The 20,715-nt window shown below is 42.6% G+C and overlaps 1 protein-coding gene across 4 annotated transcripts in view; it reads right to left on the reverse strand.

The window, feature by feature from the left end:
- The window catches only part of ADAMTS19 (ADAM metallopeptidase with thrombospondin type 1 motif 19), a 530,841-nt gene that overhangs the window by 64,427 nt on the left and 445,699 nt on the right, over positions 1-20,715 (reverse strand). For all 4 annotated transcript variants that reach the window (XM_073676530.1, XM_073676518.1, XM_073676524.1 and 1 more), the window contains one exon: positions 5,036-5,193. In XM_073676530.1, coding sequence (XP_073532631.1) covers positions 5,036-5,193 — 158 coding nt within the window. The remainder of the gene's footprint in view (positions 1-5,035; positions 5,194-20,715) is intronic.

The raw sequence follows: 20,715 nt of genomic DNA on the forward strand, positions 1-20,715 counted from the left end.
ACATCGGGGTTTCCATCTAAATTTCCAAGTGATGTAATTCAGATGAAACCCCTGCGGGATCCATTCACTGTAATGAGGCAGCAGAGTTACTCTGGACTCCGTCTGGCCTCTGTTTAGTGGTGTCCTTTTTTTCAGAAGTGCACAAAACTGTGGCCAACCGCACTTTTATGCACGCCTAAAACAAATGACACCGTGGGATCACAGGCCAGACGGCATCCACAGTGGCCTACATCTGCCTCATTACAGGGAATCTTCCGTAATGGGTTCCGGCTGAATCACGTATTTCAGAGATTTACACGGAAACTCTGGTGTAAGCGCTCAGCACAGAGCGCAGGATAAATGTGAGCAGAGCCTTACTGCGATCTTTGGGAGACATAATAAACAAATCAGTAGCAGGTGAAGAATTGGTTTTATTTATTTTTTACGCCATTCCCGTGCGGTATAAGTGATGAGATTACTTTATTCTTCGGGCCGGTGCGATTACAGAGATACCAGATTTACATCGGGTTTTTATGACTGACAGCTGTCACACACTAAGAGACGCTTTTTTTTGCAAAATCTAGTTTTTGCATCGCCATATTTTGAGAGCTATAATTTTTCCATATTTCGCCCGATAGAGTCATGTGACAGCTTGTTTTTTGCGGAACGAGTTGACATTTTTATTGGTACCATTTTTGGGTACGAGACATTTTTTGATCGCTTTCTATTCCGTTTTTTGGGAGGTAAAATTAACAAAAACCAACAATTCAGGAATTGTTTTTTGAGGTTTTTTTTTATGCCGTTCTGCGTGTGGTAAAAGTGATTAGGCAGCGTTATTCTTCGGGTCAGTACATTTACAGCGATACTACACTTACTGTATATTTTTTTTATGTTTTGGCGCTTTTACACAATAAAACAATTTTATAGAAAAAATATTTTTTTTGCATTGCTTTATTCTGAGCGCTATAACTTTTTTATTTTTCGGCTGATGGAGCTGTATGGCAGCTTTTTTTTTGCAGAACAAGATGACGTTTTCAGCGGTACCATTTTTATTTCCATTTTGCTTTTTGATCGCATTTTTTTCCACTTTTTGTTTGGCGATATGATGAAAAGGCATATTTTTTTGCTCCTTTTTTTATTTCTTTTTATTACGGTGTGCACAGAAGGAGTTAATTAGTGTGACAGTTTTATAGATCGGGTTGTTTCGGACGTGGCGATACCAAATATGTGTACTTTTTTTGGTTTTGCATAAATATACGGATTTATTGGTTTAATATTTTATTTATTTATTTTTATTTATTTTGTGATTTTTTTTTAACAGTTTAAAAACATTTTTTTTACTTTTTTTTACATTTTTACTTAGTCCCTGTATGGGACATTAATTTTTATTTTTCTGATCACTGATCTCATGTAATGTAATAGACATGTATTACATTACATGAGATCCTCGCTGACTGTTTCACAGAGTCTCCTGCCAGGCTTCAGCTGCAGGCTGAGCCAGGCAGGACACAATATATGGCAGATCTGGAGGTGGTCATGTGACCTCCAGCTGCCATAGCCACGTCAGGTCCTGGAAGGTATAAGGGGGCCGTCGGAGAGGTAAGTGGACGACCCCTCTCCTCCTGCTGTCTTCTATATGCCGCGATCACTATAGATCGCGGCATATAGAAGACAGCAAAGGGTTAACATCATTGGGACCTGATCCAATCAGGTCCCGATGATGTCCCCTGTCAGAGCTAATGCTCTGCACCAGAATCGCAGCGCTTGCAGGACCCTGGGGGTCCTGAGCGCTGCGAGACCACCAACCGTTTTTAAACGTCGGCGCTGCACAGAGCCCAGCAAGCGCCGACGTTTATCTACAGTGGGCGGTCGGGAACCGGTTAAGAGCGAATGAACATTCCAGGAGGAAAAAGAAGCATACTTTATTTCTCTGATGAGATAGATTACAAAGTCTCTTATCTTTACTTGTACTATTGATTTGTGAGAAAATAAAATAAATAAAAAGACAGTTAATCTTTAACCCATTCAGGACTGGGCCGTTTTTCTCCGTTTCTGACCAGGCACATTTTTGGGTTTAATAGTACATGAGCTTTTCACGGCTTTAAAAACAATGTTCTCGTTTGGATACTGAGATGATTTTGGCCTCTTTTTTTGGTTGATACAAGACGTTTCATTTTTATGTCATTTTTATAGTCCTTTATATATGTCATTTTTATATCAGGGGAAAATGGAGATTAAAATATTAAATGTGTCTATTTTTCATTTTTTTAAGTTAAAAACGTTTTAAGATGCATTCCTCTTTCCACGGAATTTTTTTATTAGACTGGACATATTGTTTTTTTATGGGATTGGGGCTAGAAACAGCTATTTGTATTAACAGTGTCTCTTATTTTAGTTTACTGATATCTTTTTTTTTTCTTGCTTGTATTATTTTTTTTAAACTTATTTCACAATCTGTGCCCCCATAAGGTGTTAAAAGACCTTTAGGGGGCATTTTAACATATTAATACATTATTTTCAATGCTGATTTCCCCTGTAACTAGGGCTGGTAAATGAGTTACAGGGGAAATTCAGCCTCCTGGTTGCATAGCAGAGCTGACTGGGTCTCCTAGGACCCAGCAGTTACTGCTCTCTATCTACACCCAGCAATCACATGATCTCTGGATCCAGAGGAGGAAGTACTGTAAGTGTTTCCTAATCTGTACATCTGAAAGTGCTCATTCAGCATTGTATAAACAACGATCAAGATAGCAAACAGGGTAATAAACTGAGGCGAGTCTGGCTGTGTCTGAGAGACAGCTCCCTGCCCCCACAGCTCGACAATCACCCTTAAGCAGCTTACTCTGCATTGATGTTTTGGATTGTCAATGCAGAAAAAAAAGAGTGTGGACTGCTGAACATTTATAGTACATTGGCAGTCTGGTAGTAGTTAAAGGGAATCTGGTATGTTGAAAATGCAATCTAATCTGAAGGCAGGGTGTTAGAGAGCAGAATGAGCTGATCAGATTGATACACATTTTTGAAAAGTTTTAGTGAATGGTCCAATTCAGTGATTGATAGTCTTCCCTGTATAATTGTTCATGCAGAGATAGCTGTCAATCACTAAGTAGGACCGCCCACTGGACTGATATGCATACAGACACCAAAGATTGGAATTAATTACAATTGATACTTAATCTTTTCCTACAAACCTATATATCATTCTGATGAGCTTCTCCTTCTTTATGCCATACTGTCCACAGATCAGTCTGCATGTGCAACATTACATGTTCCCTTTAAGCATTTCACAATTCTCATTTGCTGCCAATTTCCACATGAGATTGAGGATCCTGAAAAGGTACGTGCCCTTCCTTACATGGCATTAACTCAGACTACCCAAGAAATTGCCTTTAATATTTGCATCTAATAAGAATTTCTCGGACTAAACAATTCCAATTCTCCTTTCAGTCAGGTTGTCATGAACTAGCCAAACATTTATTGAAAACAGACTTGTTTGGTGTCTATAGTTGTACAGTATGTTCCAGCCAATCTTTGATGGAAGAAGATACAGAAGCCGAAGCAAAATAAATTGTAATACTGGAATAGTTCTGACATTTTCTGTGATTTCCAAAATGTTGTCATTCTCAGGAATGGACTAATGTGTCCATGAAATTCAGGTCAATGACAACTATTATTTTGTTGACTATTTTTGCTTTATTTTTCAGGAAGTTATATTTGGATGTAAAGTCTAAGGCCTCCTCCACACAATAGGATATCTATGAGCTCGTACTGTAGGCTCACAAATGTTCCATCACTTAGCATAGTAGGAAGGTAAAAGAAAGGGAAGGAGGAGTGCATACAGACCTGTGGAACAGACCACCACCGAACAAGATCCGTACACATGAAGTCATACATTAGGCTCGGGCTTTGGCCAATCATGTTCACTTGTGCACAGCGGTAAATATTGCTGGTTTGTTATGTAATCTCATAGATCAGCAAGCAACTAAAAGAGATTTTCCCCTTTCAAAAATCATGGTCCCTGCTTGCAGTTTATTATTAAAAAAAAACTCCTGTTCTTTATTCACCATCCCCGGGTCAAGTGCTAAGTGTCTGGTGCTGCTCAAGGTTTCCAGGATTGGCTGCAGCGCAGAAGTCACATTGACAGAGTGGCAGCCAATCAGTGAGCTCAGAAGCTACGTGTGTAAACTGAATGCCCCACTCAGAGTAGCCGAACTGAATGATTGACTGCGGCGCTGTCACTGTGATGTCAGTGCCAGAGCCAGTACTGGACTCCGGGAGGCTCACTGATCGACTGCCACGCTGTTGACGTTATGTCAGCACCACAGCCAGCACTAGACACGAATAGCAGACCAAGAGACTCAGTGCTCGACACAGGCATGATGAGTGTACAGTGCTTTGTTTGTCTATTACAATCTGCAGCCATGGACCAAGATTTTCTCAAAGTTGATAACCCCTTTATGGTTGGATTCACACTGGCAGTAGTATGATGTTCCTGACAAATCTGCCACAAACTTTGAATTTCTTACATGTGGATTTGGGGTAGAAATGGTATGGAATTATTGCAGGCAAAATTCAAAGTAATTCCGCTGCAAATATGCATCAAGATCTGAATATAAGACATGTCGGGGGCATAGTACAACAGCCCTCATAAGTGCATGCCTTTAATATAGTCAACAATGTAGCATAGGCCGGGGTGTCTCATGTATATTCATGGGAAGCAAGTTTAATATAGAAAAACTGTACAATTAAATGGGAATCTTAATACTAATCAATTAAAGGAAAGTATTATCATGTAGTACAATTAAATCAAAAATCAACAATAAAATAAATTAAGATTAAAGTAAATTAGCAACTAATAATAGCTACCACAGTTTTTTTGTGTGAATGTATAGTAGATTGACTATTTTTTCCTTAGAGCATCAAAGACATGTCACCCCAGTATGTGTAGAAATATAAAGCTCTGTAAATATTGTACTGTCGGAAATAAAATAGTTGCCTTTCATCAGATGAGGATATTAGACAGTGTCAGCTATATAGTACATTTATTGCTTCTTACCAGTAGATGAAGGGGAGTTGTAGTTGGTCCTTTTGCAGATATCTTCTCCCAGAGTCCTCTCCGAATGTAGTTGACTGTAGTTCCAGCCATATAGAAGGTTCCAGGTTCTTCAATCTTCCAGTCATCATTAATGGACTGTTTCCCGGTGTCTCTTAAAGCTGTTTAAGATTGCACTAGTTATGGAATATAACTGACGGAATAATATATGATGTATTTTCTGTTTAGTTCATTTTTATTACATACAGGTTAAACATAATGGTTAGGCTCTGCTCACTAGTGTCATGGCTTCTATCTACAGTGGAGCTATGCTGTGTGTGTATTTGTACAGGTTAAGAGTCCATATTCTTTGTCATGAAATTCTTCCAACAAATTGTGAATACACCCTCCATTCCACAAACATGCTTTCCCAAGGGCAGGGTTTTTATTTGGTGGAGGCTGAAGGACAGGTCTGACCTCCTGCAATATGCGGACGTGACTGGCCTAATTTTAAAGATGGATATGTGAACCCTGTTTTAAAACGATGTCTCCTTCTGCTGCTATTTTGCCAATTATATACAATGGATACTCAATCATCTTGGTTTCAAAAGTACTATAACTAGTGATGAGCGAGTGTATTCATTACTATTCGCTATTCGCACGGATAGTATGGTATTCGGGTTACTCATTATATTGCGAGTATTTGTGTACTCGCTTCGCTATATTCGGATGTCCCACCCTGCAGTTTTGGCGCCTCCTTTGCAGCCACTTAACATGCTGGGCTTCTTAACCAATCACAGTAATGCCGCAGACATCTTGGTTGTGGCATTACTGTGATTGGCTGGCTGCCCAGCTTCATAGGGTCTACTTAAACCCTGCCGCCGCCATTTTGTGCACATTGCGTCCGGAGCCTGCAGTCTACAAGCATAGGGAGAGATCGTTGAGCTGCTAGGGAGAGTGTTTAGTCCTCTTGATAAAACAAAAGCCCTTTTAAGGGCTACCTGCAGTGTATACTAGGTTAGTGTAGAGTAGGGAGGGTGAGATACTCGAGCAGGGACAGTTTAAAGGAGCCGCTCACTAGCTCCATAATACCACCAAAAAATAGCTCTTTTCAGAGCTGAAGACACACAACAAAGTCAGAGTACAGGGAGGGAGATATTGTGTATTAGGTAGGGAGAGGTTAAAGTATTCTGCCAGTGTCCATCTTAAAACAGCTCTTGTCAGAGGCAAAGCAATATTTTTCCAGCACACAGAGTAGTAGCATTTTGTGCTGCCTTTTTTTTTAAAAAGCACTAGTCTATTTTCCCCGCTGTTTTAGTGGTCAGAGCCTGGCTTCTGCTGTCCACATTAGTCCACTTAAAAAGGCGGTAGTGCCCAATGCAAAGCAGTAGACCAAACATTTCCTACTGTCTGCTACCAAGCACGCACCAGCCCATTTTACCCGCTGTTTTTGGGGTGACAGCCTGCCTTCTGTCCACATTAGTCCACTTAGAAAAGCGTTTAGTGCCCTATACAAAGCTGTAGTCCAAACATTACCTACTGCCTGCTACAAAGCACGCACCAGCCCATTTTCCCCGCTGTTTTTGGGGTGACAGCCTGCCTTCTGTCCACATTAGTCCACTTAAAAAGGCGTTTAGTGCACTACGCAAAGCAGTAGTCCAAACATTTCCTATTGCTTGCTACAAAGCACGCACCAGCCCATTTTCCCCGCTGTTTTTGGAGTGACAGCCTGCCTTCTGTCCACATTAGTCCACTTAAAAAGGCGTTTAGTGCACTACGCAAAGCAGTAGTCCAAACATTTCCTACTGCCTGCTACAAAGCACGCACCAGCCAATTTTCCCCACTGTTTTTGGGGTGACAGCCTGCCCTCTGTCCACATTAGTCCACTTAAAAAGGCGTTTAGTGCACTACGCAAAGCAGTAGTCCAAACATTTCCTATTGCTTGCTACAAAGCACGCACCAGCCCATTTTCCCCGCTGTTTTTGGAGTGACAGCCTGCCTTCTGTCCACATTAGTCCACTTAAAAAGGCGTTTAGTGCCCTATGCAAAGCAGTAGTCCAAACATTTCCTACTGCCTGCTACCAAGCACGCACCAGGCCATTTTACAAACTATTTTGGCTGTGACAGCTAGCTTGGCTTGTGCCATCAACATCTGAAAATCTGTCAACAAAACCCACAATGCCAAAAAGCCTGTTGTTAAGGGACGTGGACGTGGTGTTGTCAATGGTGCGCGAGTAGGCACTCAGTCTGTGTCAGGTCAGAAGAAGCTTGATGCATCCACTATGTTCCTGGAAAAAGTTCCCGGTCTGGAACGTAAACATGTGTGGAAGTCAGAAGAGCGAGAGCAGATTCTGTCTTGGATAGCAGACAATGACTCTACGCATTTTCCAAGCAGCAACAAATCTTCCACGACCACAGAGTCTACTGTCGATACACAGAAGGCTGGCCCATCCAATCCTGAAGCTGGTTCTCCTTCCTCCCGCCATTATCAGTCACAGGAGACCGAGGATCTGTTTTGCAGGTATCCTTTGGTTGGCTCTGGCCTATCACTGTGGCAGCATTGAAGAGGGACAAGAGGAGGTGGCGTGCATTGATGCTCAAGTATTTGAGGACCTATGGCAAGAAGAAAGCCACTTAGAGGAACGTCATTTACTGTCTCCAGAGGCTGATGATGATGAGACACAGTTGCCATCAGGGAAGCCTACAATGTCAACTGGGAAGGAGGATGAGATGGATGACGAGTTGGTCGATGATGAGTCCACTGATCCGACGTTGACCGTTGGCATGCATAGCCATGACAGCAATGCAGAGGAAGATGGATATGTAGCACCAACACAGGCACCAAGGGGTCGTGGTTTGCCCAGAGTGAGAACTGGGTCAACTGTTGCAAAGAGCATCCCCGCTATGCGCCAAGTCAGGGCTAGGGGGCATTCAGCTGCTGTGTGGAATTTTTTTCTGAAAGTCCTTCAGAGAAAAACATTGTAGTCTGCAGCATCTGCCATACCAAGTTGAGCAGAGGCCAGGGCAAAGGCAACCTGAGCACCACCAGTATGCGAAACCACATGGCAGCCAAGCACCCCATTAGGTGGGCGGAACACCAGGGTACCAAATCTGCATTTGCGGGTCAAACCAATGCCATGTCACCTGGGCTTTGTCCTTCAGAATCTGCTGTTCAAGAAGCAGGCGCTCATACCTCCTGCCCACAAGCAGCGGTTGCTCACACACAACAAGCATCAACCACATCCACTTCCTTGTCCCAGCGAAGCGTCCAATTGTCCATGCCTGAGAGCTTGGAAAGAAAGAGTAAATACCCAGCCACGCACCCATAGGCACAAATACTAAACTCGCACATTGCCAAATTGCTAGCTGTGGAGATGTTGTCGTTTAGGCTTGTGGGAACACAATCTTTCCGTGGTCTCTTGGCTGCGACTGCCCCACGATACAGTGTTCCCAGCCGCCACTATTTTGTCCGGTGTGCCATCCCTGCGTTACACAAGCACGTGTTAAACAATCTGAACCGTGCTCTCACTAACGCCATAACCGGGAAGGTCCACCTAACAACAGACACCTGGACAAGTTGTTGTGGACAGGGATGATACATTTCTGTCACGGCACACTTGGTGAACCTGGTGGAGGGTGGGACAAAGGTGCAAACTGGAACATCACACATCCTACTCACGCCAAGAATAGCGGGCCCAAATTCTGTCAGGGTTTCCGCCTCTTCATATTCCATTTCATCTCTCCCCTCCTCCTGCTCCTCATCCTCTGCTGAATTACCCTCCCCATCACTGCCAAGCTGAGACCTGTGCAGCAGCGCATCGGCAAAGCAGCAACACGCTCTGCTGAAGCTGATCTGTTAAGGTCAGAAAGCACATACTGCAGCAGAGCTGTGGCAAGCTTTAAAACAACAGACTGATCAGTGTCTCTCCCTGCTGCATCTCCAACCCGAGGATTAGTGAACAGCAGAGGGCAGTAGCTGAATACCAGCTTCAACATGCCCTTCAGACTGAGAGTCAGCCATCACACAAAACAACTGTAAAGTGGGTGTGGATCGCTGACATTTGTGAGGTTCTTGAGAACTTTGAGTACTGCACCAACCTTGTGAGTGGTGATGAGGCTATTATCAGCATAACCATCCCGCTGCTGTGTCTCTTGAAACATCACTGCATAATCTCAAAGAGGAAGCTTTGAGTGCCCCCAACATGTTGGTATGGAGCCAGATTTCCCAATGGGTGATACTACCCAGCCCAGCCAATATTCTGAGGCAACATTGGGTGATGAGGAGGAAGATGAGGAGGATGAGGAGGGAGAGGACTTGTTTTTCTGTGCTACCAAGGGGACTCGTAATGCTACAGAGGGGACACCCAACCCAAGCTTCATGTCTGTCCAGCCTGCATGGGCTGGAGAGGAGGAGGTGGAGGCGAGTCAGCGTGAGGAGAGGATGGGTACTGTTTCTACTGTTGGGGACACAGAACATTTGCCTTTTTGCAGCTTGGCCCACATGGCACAGTTCATGTGTAAGTGTCTGTGGCAAGATTCTCGCATGATTCACATTTTATTCAACAACCTATACTGGTTGGCCACTTTTCTCGATCCACGGTACAAGGATAAATTTCCTTCTCACCTTTTGGAGTCACCAAAGAGTTTTACAATGGAATAGGGCCGTTATAGATCAGTTGCTGAAAACATCATCCTCAGACAATGTTGGTGGCAGAGGTACCGACTCTTTTCAACACCAAGGGATAACGGGGAGAGACACGAACACCAGCTCCAACAGAGGTGGGGGGAAAATGTGCTCAAATTGGGCAATTTTCAATAAACCAGCAAACAGCAAGAGCTATTTGTGCCTTTAACAATGCCAAGGAGGGATAAGTTGCAGAACATGGTCAAGGGGTACTTAAGTGACCATACGTGGGTCCTTTCTGATGCTTCAGTTTCCTTTAATTATTGGGTGTCTAAGCTGAACACTTGGCCCGACCTCTCCTTATATGCCTTGGAGATGCTGGCCTGCCCGGCTGCTGGTGTTGTGTCAGAGCGTGTTTTCAGTTTCGCTGGGGCAATCATCACTGTTAGGAGCACACCTCTCTCCACGGAAATTGCAGACTTACTCTGATTAAATTCAACAAGGACTGGATATCTCCACAGTTTGTAATCCCTCCAGATGACAGCAAGCCAACCTAAATTCACCAAAAATGCATATTCATGCTACTGCTGTTAACGTCACCCCCTTCCCATAAAAACCCGTTTCCTTCCTGTGTCAACCATGACTCAGCCCATAGGGCTAATTTTTACAAACCCTATTCACATTGTGCAGTGGACAAATCTGGAATGTACAGTGGTCCTACCAAACTAATATATGTCATTGGAGGCCCTTGTCACAGGTTGTGCCACATTGTGACTGAGATAGGGGATACATGTTCAATAGAAAGGTACTGTCAGTCACCCCATTTGGCAAAAAAACTTGCCTGGCTTGTGCCACATTGTGACCGAGATACGGGATACATATTCAATAGAAATTTACACTGACTGTTGATGACTGCCTGATGGCCCTCTGAAAACTTGAATTGGGGGCCACAACTACTACAGTACTCCATCATATATAATGTTTGTCAAGGAAGGCCCTTGTCATGGAATCTTCCTGCACCTATGACACAGCCCCCAGGAGTAACTTTTGGAAATACGATGCACATTTTGCACTGGACCAAGTAGTACAGTATCAAAAAGTCTTCTCTTCCTATATAATCTGGGGAATATAGACAATCAAAACTCTGAGCCATTTGGAGAAGCTTCTCCAACCCATCTTGGAGGGGGGCACCCTATATCCTTTGTCCATTGTCTTGCACAAGTGATATATTTGAGCTCATCATCCAGTCGACTAGCACAGCTTTATTTTTTCGGTTCACAGAGTTAAGCCAAACCTGAGGATCGCAGGCCGCACTCACTGCTACTTTCTAGTACTCCATGTCTCTTGGCCTTTTTCTCTGTAGTCTCTGCCCTTAAATTAGTTAAATAATAGAGTGAGGGCCCTACAATATGAATAAGTGAGGGTACTCTCCAATGTACACAAGAGGCACCTGCAAAATTTCTAGAGGAGGCACTTCAAAATGTATTTTACAGGGCCACATGAGGGCTCTCACAAAACTCAGCTTTCCTACTTACTGCAGGCCCTCTGAAAATTTTAATTTAGGGCCGCAGTATCACATGGTGATGGTGGAGGAGGAGGAGGGTCAAGCCCAACGCTACAATAGGCACATTGTAAACTTCTATGGAATATGTATTCCACTATCTGAGTGTCAATGATGTCTAAGTAACAGCTGTCCCTCCAAAACGCATGTTACAGAGCCACCTGAAGCCTCTCAGGTCAAAGATCAGCATACCTACTGGTATGTTCTAGCTGTGCTTGTAAAGTGCTGGGGAATAGTGAACTAAAAATGATGTATGACAATAGTGAATAGTGAACAAAATGTATAAGTCAGAGCCCTCCCAATTGTAAAAGGCGAAAAAAAGCCACAACAGTATGTTTCTTAACCTTTTTGGCCTGTTAAATGCAATTTAGGTTAGGTTTGGTAGTTGATCTTGTGTGTCTGTAAAAGTGGCATAATACTGCGACAAACTTATTCCCAGAAACCATATGTGAGTCAGAAATGCATGCAGGCACATTCTCCAGGCTCTTCCGATTCTGTTTCATCACTTTCCCATCCATTTCTGCCTTTTCCTCAGGCCCCCAGACACCTTTGTAGTGTACAGCAGAAAATTACTCGCATTTCCCATTGACTTACATTGTACTCGCTATTTGGAACAAATATGCGATTATTACAAAGTACTCATTATGAGTATAGCAATTACGAATATTACGGTACTCGCTTATCACTAACTATAACATGTATTACAAGTCAAAGCACAATTTTCACTAAAAACCACAAATCTCAGGAGTAGTACAATATGAATAAACAATACTCTGCTTTGTTCAAAGAATTGCTGTATGATATACTACATGAAACAATTGCTATTTCCTGTGATAAATCCAAACATCTTCTGTTTGCGAGTATAGTGGGAAAAATCTTAATGGGCTTCATTTTATCCAAAAGGGTCATTTCATAAACATCTGTGCTTAGAAATGTAGAGTATTATATCACTCGTGCGTCAGGCAAGCCCTTCTGTAATCTCCACTTTTCAATACAAAGAAGTTTTGACCACAGCCAAAATATAGCAGCTCTATTCCATCTGCACTACACAGATGATAGATGACCTTTGTTAAAGGGAGTCTGTCAGCACAAAATGACTATTCAAACCAAGCTCATGTGCTCTCTGCATCCTTGGCGTGGCCAAAGTTCAGTGACTCTTCCCACCTCCTTATTTTCCATGGATGTATCTACCCTTCTCTGGTACTTATAAAGCCACAGTTAACAATTAAGGAAGAATGGGACATGGAAAACAAGTAGGAGGGAAGGTGCATCAAACTGTTTGGCCACACCAAGGGTGCACTGACTGCCTGTGCTTAGTTTGATCAGTCATGTCATGCTTAAAGACTAGCTTTAGCAAGGTAAGTTGTATTGTAGCTATACACTTATAAAGTTGCACTGTTTCTAGTCCATTCCTTAGGAATTGCATTGGTTTTCATTCTTTCATTTTTATGCATTTTTGTAATATACTTAACAGTTCATTTTTCAGCACATTTGAAAAGAGGCAGCAATCTTTTAAAACCAATAAGAGTTGCAGAGTACGGTCAACAGGAGTGTAGGAGAGTGCCGACCCTTTTTTCATAGAAGTTCTTATGTTAGGCTGTGTTCATATTAATGTTGAGGTTTCCATTTATAATTGAAAACACAAAAGTTAATTGTCATATCGATCTAAATCGTACCCGACAGACCCTTTTCATTTAAAATGCGATTGGTCAAGTCCTGGTGTGGTTTTAAAAGGAAGCCGTCAGCTTATTCATGCTGCCCGAAGCTCTAATACTGCAGCCGTATACGGTTTACTCTGAAACACTGCGGCATTTTGGAGAAGCATAGTTCAAAATTATGTCTGGGACGAGGTGACTAGAATGACAAGTACAAGAATCACGACCTCATTGGCTTCTCCCAGCCCCATTCCCCTACACAGACAGATCTCTCCCTATTTGTGTGATTAGAGAGAAAATTGTCAGTAAAGGGGGCAGGTCATGGACAAACCAATGGGAACAAGTATCTTGTATCTCGATGCAACCCAAAAAACTTTCAATGGTGTTTGCCAGGTTTCTATTAACCTCACAACAACCAAGTGCTGTTAATTTACAGCAGTTGAAATAGGGCTTTTACCCTGTGATATTGTAAATTTATAGCACTACATTAAAGCTCCTGCAATCAATCCTCTGCCTCCTTTGCTCCATTCCCTGTCCAGCTCCACCTTCCCCTGCTTGTCTGACAGATCACCGGTTTGACCACCGCCAGCAAGCTATGCGCTAAGTAGAGGAAGATGGGGCTGGGTGGGGAATAGAGACAGGGAAGTAGCTCTTCTATGATGTTAGACAGCGATTGCCCCATTCCCACAGAAGCATCAGCGATGACGATACTTCTGTACGCTACAAAGTGCGCGTTGAGCCAATAGAGCTGGTGAAATTGTAATAAACTGCTTCTGTTTTCTCAGACTTTTGTGTGTGACAGAAAGGGGCCAGTCTTGCTATTGCTAGATCTCTGGAGTTTTCATCCCATGCCATAAATTTATAATACCGCGGGGTTAAAACCCAAAACCAAGTGCTATAAAATTTAGTTGGTTTCATTGTTATGGAGCTAAGGGGTCATGAAAGGATTAAGGTTTCTAGCATTTTGACAATAATAGTGCTGCCTGTTTCATTAAAGGTGACAAACTCACCAAAAGAAACCCCTTGTCAGATAAGAAACTGGAAGTCTGAACTTAGCAGTCTATCGCCATTGTCACCATGACATTATTCAACATGAATTCAAATCACCAATTATTTCAATATTTACACCCCATGGGGCTTGAATGACATTATATGTCAACGTTCATTTTGAACAATGACATAACAGCTCCTGGAACAGATTATCTCTCAGTTGTGAAGCCTCAGACATTGGCCTCAATTCATTTGTGTTTTTAAGTGATTCTACTGTTTTGTCTTGTAGTAATTGTTGCCATTTTTGCACCAGGGTCTTCAAAATGGCTCATAAGGTTTGAGTTTTTTTCTTCTTTTTCCTTTTACCTTTTGTTTGTGCTTTTTAGAGCACATGTCATACATTAAGATGTTTCCTTTTAGTCTTTAACAGCACAGAAAAAAAATTAGACTTTTACTGCACAAATTTTTTGTGACATTTCAAAAAGTTGCAAATGATGAATTAGTCTAAAACATCAAAACATATGGATAAGAAAAACCATAAGCACTCCATCAAACAAAAAAATATAAAACACTATGAAAAGTCAACTTAAATAAAGGCGCAAAGATGACGAAAAGGTGCAAATAAATAATGTCACTATAAGAACAATTTTTGCTTAAGGAAAAAGGCTTACAAGCAATGATGAATCGAGGCCATTGACTTTTGATTTTTCCTCCTTGAATCATGTCAGCAAAATCTTATTTTTTCATTTCTATATTAAAGAGGTTGTCCACTACTTTTTATCAGCTGATAACAGAGTCGGCGGCGGCCGTCGGCCAGAAGTACTTACTTGCAGAGCTGGCCATCAACCTGTAGTGGCCGCCACAGGGTACTACACATCTGCCTCCTATTGATTTGTATAAAAGGCAGAAGAGCAGTACCAAGTCTCTGCCACTACAAGTAGACGGCCAGCTCTGCAAGTAAGTACTTCCGGCCGACGGCCACCACCACCAACACCGATATGAGCTGATCGGCGGGGATGCTTTGTGTCGGACTCCGGCCGATCAGACATTGATGACCAATCCTAAGGATAGGTCATCAATGTGAAAGTAGTGAACAACCTCTTTAATACAGCTGTACAGAGCCTTATTTTCTTGCAAGATGAGTATATTTGACACCAAACTAGAGTACATTTAAGTTCATGTTTACTTTATATTAAGAATTTTTCACTCATGCACCCGAGATGGAGGTAAATGTATAGCATGGACAGTATATACAGTAAATGACAATGTTAATGTATGGGTAACGTTTATGTGCCATGCATGCTTCTCTGGGAAATTAAATATGCAAATTGCCTCTTCAGTGAGGAAGAGGACTTGAACTTTAGTGCCATCTATTGGAAGTAGAAATCCTAATAGTCAAATCCTAAAAGTTTGCTTTTTATCCTAAGTCATATGGCAAGGCTCGTTATAGGGTCGATATTGACTTTTAGAATTGCTACTTCCAATAGGTGGCGCTAGAGTTCAAGTCCTCTTCCTCTCTGAAAATGCAATTTGCATATTTAATTTCCCAATGTTCATGTAATGAGAGAAACAACATCATGGGCAGAGAATGTATTGACGTTTAAACTTGGTTTTCAGTGTGATCATGTCTTGGGTGTTGGCTCCCTGACTACATATTCATATATAATATAATAGCTTTACTTGCTTCCATCTGTGATGTAATTTATATGATTGTCCCAGTGGAATTTGTTGTCTCATTTCCTTACTACATACAGAAACCTACAGCTAAAAGTCAGTGAAAGTCAGTTAAGAAAAAGATCTATGTTATAAATGTATGGACTTGAAAATGTAAAAAAAATATATTTTACTTTTAACTAATAAAACACCAATAGATGACACCTAGAACATACTACGACCTCATTCACACATTTCCACACATTTGTTTTTTATGTATGTGTTCAATCCATGGTTTTCACAGGTAGAACATTTAATGATTATAATCTATAGAGTTGTTGACATATCCATTCCTTTTTGCGAACTGCGTGTCCACAAAAAATCACAGACATGTCCGTTTTTGAGCAGTGTCACAAATCAAAATTACCCATACAAGTCGCTGAGTCTGTAAAAATCAGAGCAGGGCCAGACTGGCCATTTGGCAATTCTGGTAAACACCAGATGGGCCGTGACAGCAGAGGACATTAGTCTGTAACACTTTGAACAGTATTAATGCCCTCTAATCACTAAATCTGGTAAAAACTGTAGCAGAACACAGAGCCAACTGTTGCTTATTCAGGCAGGCTGCAGGATACTTCTGGCCTGTGGCTTGTAAGAATTTGGCATCAGGCAGGAGATGTCAGGATGATGATACAATATTGCACTGCCTACACTGGCCCAGAGGCTACTAGTTTGTTTCTATCCTTTAAACAGAATGAGGGGAACTATATTATTACTAGAGATGAGCGGTGTTCGACTCGAACTGTTCGCCAATCTCAAATTCGAGCTGTTTTGGGCGGTGTTCGAGCCGTTCGCCGAACACGAACAATTTGAAAAAAATTCGGCTGTTCGAGGTTATGTTCGATAACTGTTCGTGCACCAAAATCATAACTGGATTTTTTCTCAGTAATGCTGAAAATGAATGTTAATACGCAGTTTGAGTGTACAGCGGGGTGGGGGGAGGGGCAGGGGATGGATCTCTGCATACAATGCCTACAAGTAGTATTCAACCCCTTGCAGATTTAGCTGGTTGACACATGCAGAATTAACTTGGCATTGTGACATTTGTACTGTAGATCAGCCTGGAAGTGGGAAATGCACTGCAGTAAATTTTTTTTATTTTTTTTTTTAAAACGTTAAAAGTTAATTCAGAGTGTCATTTATTATTCAACCCCTCAAACCACAAGAATTCTGTTTGGTCCCCCTAAAGTATTAAGAAGTAGTTCAGGCACCAAGAATAATGAGCTTCACATGTGTGGATTAAAGATCTCTTTTGCCAGCCTTTTTTGACTATTTAAGACCCTCCCCAAACTTGTGAACAGCACTCAGACATGGTCAACATGGGAAAGACAAAGGAGAATTCCAAGGCCATCAGAGACAAGATCGTGGAGGGTCACAAGGCTGGCAAGGGGTACAAAACCCTTTCCAAGGAGTTGGGCCTACCTGTCTCCACTGTTGGGAGCATCATCCGTAAGTGGAAGGCTTATGGAACTACTGTTAGCCTTCCACGGCCTGGACAGCCTTTGAAAGTGTCCTCCCGTGCCGAGGCCAGGCTTGTCCAAAGAGTCAAGGCTAACCCAAGGACAACAAGGAAGGAGCCCCGGGAGGATCTCATGGCAGTGGGGACATTGGTTTCAGTCAATACCATAAGTAACGTACTCCACCGCAATGGTCTCCGTTCCAGACGAGCCTGTATGGTACCTTTACTTTCAAAGCGTCATGTCAAGGCTCGTCTACAGTTTGCTCATGATCACTTGGAGGACTCTGAGACAGACTGGTTCAAGTTTCTATGGTCTGATGAGACCAAGATCGAGATCTTTGGTGCCAACCACACACGTGACGTTTGGAGACTGGATGGCACTGCATACGACCCCAAGAATACCATCGCTACAGTCAAGCATGGTGGTGGCAGCATCATCCTGTGGGGCTGTTTCTCAGCCAAGGGGCCTGGCCATCTGGTCCGCATCCATGGGAAGATGGATAGCACGGCCTACCTGGAGATTTTGGCCAAGAACCTCCGCTCCTCCATCAAGGATCTTAAGATGGGTCGTAATTTCATCTTCCAACAAGACAACGACCCAAAGCACACAGCCAAGAAAACCAAGGACTGGTTCTAGAGGGAAAAAGTCAAGGTGTTGGAGTGGCCTAGTCAGTCTCCTGACCTTAACCCAATTGAAAACTTGTGGAAGGAGCTCAAGAATAAAGTCCACATGAGACACCCAAAGAACTTAGATAACTTGGAGAAGATCTGCATGGAGGAGTGGGCCAAGATAACTCCACAGACCTGTGCCGGCCTGATCAGGTCTTATAAAAGACGATTATTAGCTGTAATTGCAAATAAGGGTTATTCCGCAAAATATTAAACATAGGGGTTGTATAATAATTGACCCACACTTTTATGTTTAAAATTTAATAAAATTCAACTGAGCAACATAACTTTTTGGTTTGTAAGATTTATGCTTCTGTTCATAAAACCTACTCTCATTTGCAGTTTGAAGGCTCTAACTTATTTGCATCTTATCAAACCAGCTAAATCTGCAGGGGGTGGAATACTACTTGTAGGCACTGTAAATAATGAAGATCTCCATTTTTTTTTCTCTTTCCCGCATTTACAGTGGGGAGGTGCAATCTGTCAGCCTATCAGCAGCGCACACACGGAGCAAACTGCTTTTTTTCACACAAGTAAGGGCATGTGTCATTGGCAGTGTATGTCACATGTCCTTGCCCTATAAGACCCAGCCATTTTCCCCGTCGCCACCATTTTCTCACTGCTGCAGCTGCGTGTTAGACGGCACCGCTGTTGCTGTGTGCGCTATACTTTGTTAATTTCAAGCCAATTTTCGCACAAATCTACAGATAGCTTGGGAGTAGGGAATAGTTGTGATTGCAGTCCTTTTAAGGACTAGGTTAAATCATTGCCTACGACTTTTATCAGGCTGGTCTGTGCTCTTAAATAGATAGGTTGGGAGTAAAGACTAATTGTAATTGCAGTCCTTTTCAGGGCTAGGTTACATCAGTTCCTATCACTTTTATAAGGTAGGTCAGTGCTCTTAAATAGATATGTTGGGAGTAAAGACTAATTGTAATTGCAGTCCTTTTGAGGGCTAGGTTACATCAGTTCCTATCGCTTTTTGCCAGGCAGGTCTGTGCCAGTGCTGTGCAAGTTTTTTTCACAGCATTTGGCTAAATCTAGCAAAGCAAATCCTTTTTGGCCTCTTGCAGTGTGTGTTAGTCAGTGGAGTAGCCTATCTGTGTTGCAAGCTACACCACCTGTGTATAGAATACCAATTTTTTTACTGCACCTAGTGAAGTAAAACTTTTTGGGCATAGAATCATTCTATTAGTCCATCTATACTAACCTCCAGCAGGTTGCAAATTCAAAATAATTTTTATCTGCATCTAGCTCTGAAAAAATATTTTGGCTTGTAGCAGTGTGTGAGACTTGTTCTATGAGTCCATCTATACTAACCTCCACCAGGTTGCAAATTCAAAATAATTTTTATCTGCATCTAGCTCTGAAAAAATATTTAGGCTTGGGCTTGTAGCAGTGTGTGGGACTTGTTCTATTAGTCCATCTATACTAACCTCCACCAGGTTGTAAATTGAAAATAATTTTTATCTGCATCTAGCTATCAAAAAATATTTGGGCTTGGGCTTGTTGCAGTGTGTAAGACTTGTTCTATTAGTCCATCTATACTAACCTCCACCAGGTTGTAAATTCAAAATAATTTTTATCTGCATCTAGCTCTGAAAAAATATTTGGGCTTGGGCTTGAAGCAGTGTGTGGGACTTGTTCTATTAGTCCATCTATACTAACCTCCACCAGGTTGCAAATTCAAAATAATTTTATCTGCATCTAGCTCTGAAAAACTATTTGGGCTTGGGCTTGTAGCAGTGTGTGGGACTTGTTCTATTAGTCCGTCTATACTAACCTCCACCAGGTTGCAAATTCAAAATAATTTTTATCTGCATCTAACCCAGCCAATACTTTTGGGCTAATACCACAGTTTGGCCACTCAGCTCTGCTCGGTTCCCATCCATTGTTTTTTGTGCAAACAACTCCAGAGTTGTCAATTAGTTAACCACTAAAATGAGTGGAAAAAGGCCTGCTGCTGGTGGAAAGGGGAATAGGCGTGTTGGGAAGGGAAAAAAAGGTTGTGTCCGTGGGGTAGGTGTTAAAGCAACAGTAACATCTGCAGAAGAAAGACCATCTTCCAGCCAAACTAAGATGTCTACTTCTTTTAGCGGACAATGTGATAAGATCCCTTTCTTACGGCCACGCCAATCGCCACAAATTCCAGATGAGGCACAAAAACAGCAGGTGCTTCAACGGATATCAAGTGCTCCTTTAAGTGGGCTCTCCTCCACCTCAACTTCAACATCACAAATACTCCAGTCCTCAGAGGTGTCACCCCAATCGCACTTGCTTCCTCACAGCTCCCAAGTCTCCAGCTGCCCGTCTGAGTATGGGGTAGAACAGATGGTTGAGCCAGCAGAGCTGTTTACTCATAGTATAGCCTGGGAATCAGAGGTTGGCTCCAGAGCTTCTGTGAATCCAGATGAGGAAATGATTTGCACTGATGCCCAGTATCTTTATGAGTCGGATCCAGGACCAGACGCAGAAGGTTGTGACCATAATGTAGACCCTCGTTCCCAAACTGTAACTCCTGTTGGTGGAGACAATGAGGAAGACGATGATGAGACTCAAATACCTGATTGGAGCGACAACTTGAGTTTTTTGCCAGGGCAGGAAGAGGTTGGCTCTGAGGACGACGGGTGTGATAACACACAGGGTGATGATGACGAGGTTTGAGATCCCACTTACTGTCAACCCACAGTCAGCCAGTCGATGAGGTCAGCAGAGGAGGTGGAGGAGGATGCTAGTGACGACGAGGTCAGGTTGAGCCTTCGTGGACAGAGACGGGCCAACCACCGTCTGCCACATCTTGTGCATCGGCAGCCTCTTCATCCTCTGTGACAGGGGGGACAGCAGCCACACCTGTTTGGGGACGCAGACCTGCCACCTCTTTACCCGCAACAGCCAGCGTGATTGGCAGGTCATCATTTTCTTTGGAGGTGGAAACACCAGCTGGTGTTCAGCGCTGTCTGACATCGATAGCACCACCTTTGGATCAAGGCAACCTAACATGTCTGCCTGCATCTTCCTCACAGACCGGCAGTT

Source organism: Phyllobates terribilis, unplaced genomic scaffold (genome assembly GCF_046119375.1).
Source record: "Phyllobates terribilis strain yellow unplaced genomic scaffold, ASM4611937v1 Scaffold_1__5_contigs__length_1240528914, whole genome shotgun sequence".
In the NCBI taxonomy this organism is placed as follows: Eukaryota; Metazoa; Chordata; class Amphibia; order Anura; family Dendrobatidae; genus Phyllobates; species Phyllobates terribilis.